The sequence below is a fragment of the Hibiscus syriacus genome, unplaced genomic scaffold (genome assembly GCF_006381635.1).
Source record: "Hibiscus syriacus cultivar Baekdansim isolate YM2019G1 unplaced genomic scaffold, ASM638163v2 tig00110332_pilon, whole genome shotgun sequence".
In the NCBI taxonomy this organism is placed as follows: Eukaryota; Viridiplantae; Streptophyta; class Magnoliopsida; order Malvales; family Malvaceae; genus Hibiscus; species Hibiscus syriacus.
The window spans coordinates 2,357,209-2,365,725 of record NW_024062688.1 but is presented as its reverse complement, the minus strand read 5'-3'; the positions used below and the strand labels follow the sequence as shown (position 1 = coordinate 2,365,725).

The 8,517-nt window shown below is 32.1% G+C and overlaps 1 protein-coding gene and 1 pseudogene across 1 annotated transcript; one reads left to right on the top strand and one right to left on the bottom strand.

The window, feature by feature from the left end:
• Nucleotides 1-354: 354 nt before the first annotated feature.
• On the bottom strand, nt 355-1,544 carry LOC120119207 (transcription factor JUNGBRUNNEN 1-like). The gene is made up of 3 exons (XM_039139064.1): nt 1,321-1,544; nt 928-1,229; nt 355-843 (listed from the first exon to the last, which is right to left on the bottom strand). Exons 1-3 carry the CDS (start codon nt 1,517-1,519, stop codon nt 439-441), a joined length of 906 nt encoding a protein of 301 aa, XP_038994995.1. The 5' UTR covers nt 1,520-1,544; the 3' UTR covers nt 355-438.
• Nucleotides 1,545-7,172: 5,628 nt separating this feature from the next.
• LOC120119241 lies at nt 7,173-7,886 on the top strand (annotated as a pseudogene).
• The last annotated feature ends 631 nt before the right edge of the window (nt 7,887-8,517 follow it).

Below are 8,517 nucleotides of genomic sequence, written 5' to 3'. Positions count from 1 at the left end.
ATTGTAGAATATTTACAGAATCCCTTAATTAAAGGATATTTACGTAATCATATATTTCTATAATTCCTACAGTTTCTACATATCCATGTGACTGGCTGTGTGTTTTAATAAATGAAAAACAAATTATCAAATCTTGGTATTATCTAATAACATCATGAAGTGTAAAAAGTAATCAAAATTGGGTATCCAATTCCATGACTAGATGTGCTTTTTAATAAACGAAAAAAAAAGAGAGTATATTTCTGCAGCAGTTTAATACCAAGAACAGACATGGCCATGTTCCTATTAACTTCTCCATTAAACCAAGTATACTTATTTCAGATTTTATATTCTAACCTAAAAAATTCCCATCTAGTTTTCCTACTCAAAAAACGAGAGCATCCATGGATTAGTATATAGTTTCCCAAGAGATTCTTCATTATTTGGATGATCCAAGTATTATATATCCCTCAGTATTTTCCAGTCACTATATAGCAGTGATGTAGCCAGGGTATTATAATCAACTACTGGCCCAAGCTCATCCCAGTTTTGATGTCCCAAGTAGAATTCATCGGCATTCGGATTTGAAAAGCTTAAATACGACGGAAGAACTTGAGTCGTGGTCCCTGCAAACAACTGGTTCTCTCCATAGAAATCATCATTCACAATCTTCCTTTCCATCTCCTTGAACTGCACACTATTCTCCGACTCTGCACTGCTTGTTCTTGAACTGGTAGCTGTTGTAGTAGTAAAATTAACACTATTTTCTTTGGAAAGATTAGTCTTCTTGTTGTGCCAATCTTGTGCAACATGTTTTCTACACGAAACGTCCCGTTTAAAGATTCTGCAAAGTGTCCAAACTTCCTGCAAATTGTTAAATAAAACATATCTTAATAACATAAATCGATCTCGGTTAATTAAGGGAGATTAATTCGTATGGATGCTTACAGCTTCTGGCAAGTTGTCCTTGGTATTAGTAGGAACTTGAGTAGGTGGAAGGCGAAATTCATGCATCATCCAATCTGTTTTGGTGCCTTTCCCTGCACTTCCCCTGTAATAAACCAGTGATTTCTTGAGGCCTAAGCAATCGTGGAATCTGCCGACGGTGTATATCGGCTTGTCGATCCCAGTCGCTTTCCAGAACCCGGACCCTGTAACCCTGTTCGGCCTTAGGCTGTTCCTATATTTTCTGCCTCTCCTGCAAAAGAAGTACCATTCCTTCTCTGTAACACTGCTAATTTTGCTAACTTCTGCAACAAGTTTCACAGCAATTAGTTAGTGAGCGTCCATCAATTGGGAAAAAAGTTTGGAAACTGCGAAATTAAGAAGAAAGAATCGTACTCGGAAGATCCCAAGGATCGTATTTGTAGATATCGACCTGTTTGATCAGGTCGATGCTAAAGAGTTTCTTTTCCACTTTCCGTTTAAGATAGAAGCCAACAAGCTCTTCATCAGTTGGATGAAATCGAAATCCCGGAAGTAGAACATCATCATGATCTTCATCGTTAACTGAAGAGATCATCTTCTCCTTCACCTCCATTGTCCAGTGTTGTTCTTTTACCACTTTGAGATTATTTTAAGAGACTTTATAATGTGTTTGTTTAGTCAAAGTCGTAGTTTTTGAATAGAAATATGAGATCCATTGCTTCACATTTGAAGACTTTATGGGCTGATGGAGATGTTGTTGGTTTGTCAGATATTTTCCACCAAAGAAAAAGACAATTAAAATCTTTCTATTTGAAAACAACTATTACCCTCAAACAGCAACAAGAAAAGGAAAAGTATTTTGAGCAAAAGTTTGACTAAAAGCTTTAGCATTTCACAATGAAAACGGGTTTTTTCTTACTGGTTTCATTACCATTCACTTTTACTATCAACATAGTATGTGGATTTATGTCTTGCGTACTTTGAATTCCTCCATTCCTATCCTACCGTGGATCTAGAAATTTAAAAATAAGATCTAATATTTTATATACAGTTTCTCTAGAAACCTAGTTTTCTTGTGATACAGCAAGCTCAATTTCACTAAACCATCACTCGAATTTTAATTTATTCATAAATTCTGAAATATTTTAATCGAATCTTTGAAGTATTCGTATTAAATTAATTAGATTATTTCGTCGGTTTACCTTTAATTTAGACACTGGATATCAATTTAAATATAATGAAGAGTTTATTTATAATGAATAGATCAAATTTCAAATGCATTCGTATCAACTTAATAAACAATTTAAATTTAGCATGTTAAATAAAAATACAATGAAAATGATATGAATAGCTCGAAATTATCTATCTACACGTGCATTTATAATTTTAAATTTAAGTTAATATTTAACACACAAAATAATAATTAAACTTTAGTAATACAATATTATACTTTTGAGTGAACATTTACACTTAACCAAAATACGTATCCATATATGACTTATTCCGCCCAAATGTTTGACTCAATAATATATATTATCTAAATTTAAAAAAAAATGTGGGGTAGGTTTAAAAAATATTATTATTTTAGATATTTATTCTTTTTCAGATATTTTCATATATTTAAGATAACAAAGTTTAAAATTTTGAACCAATAACAAGGTGATCTAGTGAGATGAGGTACTAGATCATTTAAACAATGTTGGGGGTTCGAATTATGACAATTACAAAGGAGCAAACTGGATTGAGAGGGTCACTCGCCCTTGTCTCTACAGTACTCGATAAATATTAATTGATCAATAGATCAGATACATGAAGTTATAAAATAAAGGTTAAATTTGAGCTGCACCCCGTCGTTTTTTCTTCTAAAGTCGAGAAGTATATGACGTAAACCATTGACTCTATTTTCTATTTTAGGTGTAGAAAGAAGCTCATTCTAGAGAAAAGGGGATTCATCATATCAAATTCCAAAATATTTACTGGGATTGAATCCAAACCATCTTAATATATTAAAGTTCCTACAGGTTTGAAATCTAAGAAATCTGAATACTATTGACTTTATTTTTTTTAATTGACACTTGACTGCAAAGTCTTTTTTTTATAATGTGTATGTGTTTTTTATTTTTTTTGGATGAATATAAGATTGTATCTATTCGAAATATTTCCAATTAATTGATAATGACCGGTTATATATTCCTTGTAAATGACGCGTTCAAGTTCATAACGTCAAGAGATAACAATAATTCTATGACATGATTCAATCATATTATAATTATAATATTTAAAAAATCAATTGATTAATTTAAATTTAAATATTATAAAAAAATTATTATGAAAATAACTTTAGTATAATAAAAACGGTAAGAAATTAACATAACAGGTTTTAGTATAATGTTATAAAAGGTAAGAAATTAAGTTTTAAATGGTAAATTTTATGAATACAATTAACATAAGAGGTTGCGCCGAAAATTTTATCAGAGTTATAGCTGATGGAGTCATTTAATTTCCTTCGATAAGAAAATAAGTTTAAAATTGAAAATGTTACAAACATATATAATAAAAACGGCTGCTCTCTATAATGTCTTGTTTCAATAAAGAATGAGGTTGTACTATGAAATCTTAACATATTGAATAATAAAATGAGTTGTGCATGTTATCATAGTTTAAGCTGATGGAGACTTTTAATTTCCCACGATAAGAAAATAAGTTAAAAGCTTAAAATGTTATGAATATGTTTAATAAGAAAGCATGTTGCAATCTGGAATATTGCTATCTGTAATAATAAAATGGGTTGCACCTAAAATATTATTAAAGTTTAAGATAATAAAGCCTTGGAGTTTCCCACGAAAAAAATAAGTTAAAAGTTTAAAATGTGAAAACAACTACGGTTGCACCAAATAATGTCATGGTTCAGTAAGAAATAGGTTGCAATCTGTAATGTTAATATTTTTATCAATAAAATAGGTTTCGACTAAGAAAGTCACGATTCTAAAGAAAGCAGGTTGCAACCACGAATCTTAATATTTTTAATAATAAAATGACTTACACCTAAAATATTAGTAGAGTTTAAACTGATAGAGCCTTAGATTTTCCCACGATTAGAAAATAAGGTAAAAAGCTGAAAACATTATGAATATATATAATAAATACTGTTGCGCCCAATAAAGTCATGGTTAATTTAGAAATAGGTTGTGATATGTAATGTTAATAATTTAAAAAATAAAATAGGTTAACCTAAGAATGTTATGATTTACTAAGAAAGTAGGTTGTGATCTGCAATGTATTGTTAATATTTTTTATAAATTAAATTGCTCCCAAGAATGTGAAGGTTTTGAATGAAAATTTCGGTTGCGATATGTTTTGTTAATATTTAGATTGATAAAAAATGTTTTGCCCAAAAGAAATAATAAACAGTTCGAAAATTATAATATCAATATTGAGTATATTATTATCGATACTATTAAATATCAAAAAATTGAAGATAATATCAAAATTGAAAATATCGATACATATGTTGTAATGATAGATACTTTTTAATTATAGTGAAAGGAAAATAAGTAAAAAGATAAAAATGTTACGAATATAATTAAGGAATACAATTGCACGAAAAAAAATAAAAACAAACACCGAAACATTAAATATCGATACGTTTTATAAAATTATCGATACTTTGAAATATTAAAATAGTTGAAGATATGATCGAAAGTTAAAATATCTATATTTATGTGTTAATGATCGATACTTTTTAAAACTGAAAACGATTATCCAAGGGTACCGATACCATAATGACATTATCGATACCATTTTTGAAATAAGGATTACATAATCGAAAATGGGTATCGATACCTAGGCTTGGTATCGATACCACAACTAGGGAAGTATCAGTACCATACCTTGGGCACCGATACTACTCCAAGTGGAAAATGGATTTAATCCTTTCTTTGAGCTTAAGAAATTACGGATCGAATCATGAGATTTAGAATGCTAATATGTATATAAAATGTATGATTGTGTAGATATCGAGCACAAGCAAGTTCCGGAACGACCGAAAAGTTAGGAACGATCAAGAAAGAGAAATTAAGTCATAGAAGTGATTGAGGTCAAGTGAGGCTAAAGTGAGTGCATACTATAAATTTAGTTTTATGGAAATAAGACATTTGATAAGTCTATTTCCTATGTTAATTTTCATGGTCCAATTGTTATGAACATACATATAGTATGCTCATTATAAACACATGCATAAGCGGTACATGTTTATATGTTTTGATACATGCTATATGATCCATATGAAGATAATCAAATAACATATCCTATATGATATGAGATTGATGGTTATATGTACATGTGATATGTGATTATAAGAGAAATGACATGAGTACATGAATATGTGGTGAAATAATGATTATATGAATATATATATGGAGCATAATGATAATGCCAGTGTTTTGTGATATGAGAGCTATAGGTATAGTTGGCATGCCAAGAGTTGAGGGTTACATAGGTCATTCGGGACATATACATAGGTTCTTCGGGACATATAAATGAGATCTTTCGGGACAAATTTCATATGGCACTAAGTGGGAATTATACGAGCTGTGGTGACAACATATGTGCACAACCTCAAAATACTCACATGCCTTAAGTTCTCAATAATATACATGGGCACATAAAATATTTAAAGGAGTTTACTTTCTTATAAGATATTATGTTAGCATTTGTTAATAATAGATCATATGTGATATTCTTAAATAGTGAATTTATAATTGTGATGACACATGAAATGATTGAATTGCATGTTCATACATTAGGAAATGCATTATTGTATTTATGCCTCACTAAGTTTATGACTTAGCGTGTAAGCGTTTTACACGTAGGTACCGAGAAGCAAGAGGATCAGGCTTAGAACCGTAGAATAGTATACCCCCACTCGAAGATCGGATCAGAAGTACTTTGCACAATATGTTTTTTATGTAATAGATATGTTGGCATGTAAACAAAGTTGGGAAGTACGTATGCTCTGATCAATTTTGTAATGTTTTGAACACACTTATGTAAATTGTTAATTTTACGCTAATGAAAGTTAAATTTTCTATGAATTTTATAAATGTAAACGATTTGAATAGTCAATGTGACACCTCAGATTTATATCTGAGTCAGGTACGGGTTGGGGGTGTTACATACTCCCATATTGCTCACTTTCTCTTTCTCGTGCTTATACAACAAGCTAGAATAACTGATTTCGTCCCATTTTTTTTCATTTTTTTCATGGTAAACCAGATCCGTTAATATTGTCATACAATTCATTCGCCAACAACCTATATTCGAATTGGCAGTCCATTACCACATCATTCAATTTGAAATTTTATTTAAATTTTATAAATATATAAATTATGTAACGCCTTACTATGTACTCTCCCCCCCCCCCGGTCACTTCTATTTGCATCCTCCTTATGATATGAACTCCATAATCATTTATGTACAATAGAATATGTTGTAAAATATGTTTCGATCTCCATTGTGACAAGTATTAGACAAATAAATATGAAAATTGTTAAAATGAATACCCATTCGTTTCAATGTTCAATGTCTCCTCCACCAATTTCAATTGTTTTATTGATGTCTTAGGCATCTCAAATGCCTCCTTAAAAATCGGAAGAGTAAAACCTTTTTCTAATGCTCTCGCATGCATTAAAAAAACTAAACTTAGAAAACTATATTTATCTCAGGCTTAAATATACAAAAGGTGTCCAACGTATGTCCGTTTTTTCAGTTTAGTACATAATGTTTTTTTCGTTTTAATTTGGTGCCTAACATTTTATTTCGTTACTTAAAATGGGTCACGTCGTGGCAGACCGTTAGTTTTCTCCGTTAAGTAACACGAGTTAATATCTGGTAATTTTACAAAAAATTAAAATAAAATTATTTATTTTTTAAAAAAGAAAACACAAAATATTGAAATAACCCCAAAACTTTGAAAACCTTCATTTTAATCCATTAACCTTTAACCCCGTAATCGAACCACCTTTCTTCGACTGGTGGTGGTGTACACCGCCGCTCCCACCGAACTAACCAGAAACCGGCGATCTCAACCCGACCCTTAGATCACCCAAAATCGATCACCATCGAGCTTAATCATAAGGAAACCATTCGATCGCCCACCTCCAACCTCGACCACCACTCGTCAAAACTCCTACTTTTCTCTCAACCATAAACCAAAACACAGTTTTTATATTCCAATTTCTGAAAAGATTTTTTTCCATTTCCCCCCAATGGAGGTTTCCAAGCATTCAAAACAGGGGACTCCAGTAAAAGACCCAGTATGGAGTGGGACTTCTCAATCCAAAACTCCAAAGATTTCCAAACATTACGAGAATTCGAATCCAAACACTTCTGTTTCGATTTCTCCGTTAACAAAATCTTCAAATTCCCAGAAAGATTTTTCCAGGAATCCAATAGTTTATTCACCTAAAACCAAACTCGGGGAGACAAAGTTCGTGGTGGCCAAGAAGAAGTTGAAGAAAGAAAGGTCTGACCCAAATCCAAATCCAAATGTTGAAATCGATTGCAAATGTAAAGAGAAGTTTGGTGGGAGTTTGAAGAAATGTCTGTATGTTGCTTATGAGAATTTGCAGGCATCTCAAGAGGATTTCTTCAAGAACAAATCTGAGACCAAATTTGAAGAAGAGGCCGATTTGATTGGTAACCAAGAAGCAAAGAATAATATGCCGGAATCAAGGAAAGTTGTGAATTTGGTTAAGGCATTTGAAAGGCTTATTTGTACATCAAATTTAAAGGAATCAGAAGATGGAGATGATGAAAAGGAACCAAAATAAGAGAAAAATGATAATAGTAACAAGAAGCCATTGAAATGGGCATTATCAAATTTTGTTTTGACTGCTGAGAATCTTGGCTTTGATCGGTGTTTCTCATTGTGTTCATGGGATGAAACCCAAGGAAGGTCAGTAAAGCAATTGATTTATTAGTTTACATTTCTCCACTAATATTTGCTAATGCATGAGTCGCATGATGCTGCAGAGCCTGTGTATGCTCTCCTTGCATGCACTCTTTAGAATGAGCAACAACAACCCCGATAAGAATAAGAACTCCATTTGCATCTACAACTGCCTTCTTTGTTGCACTGGACATTGAAGAAAGGGCTTCCTGGACAAGCTTTGCATCTACATCAGCTAAGGCTCTTACAAAGCTTGTCCAGGCAATGATATGACCGTTTGAAAGTCTGACGACGACAGCTCCACCACGAACGGCACTGGAAATTGAAAGTCTGAATGGTTTCTTGCGATTAAGCTTGACGGTGACCGATTTCGGGTGATCTGAGGGTCGGGTTGAGGTCGTCGATTGCTACTGAGTTCGGTTGGAACGGCGGTTTACACTATCACCGGTCGGAGAAGGATGGTTCGGTGACGGGGTTAAAAGTTAATGGTTGAAATGAAGGTTTTTTAAGTTTTTGGGTTATTTCAAATTTTTTGTGTGTTTTTTTTAAATATATATAATTTTATTTATTTTTATTTTTTTAAAAATTCCAGATTGTGACACGTGTCACTTAACAGAGAAAACTAACGGCCCGTCACGACATGACTCATTTTGAGTAACGGA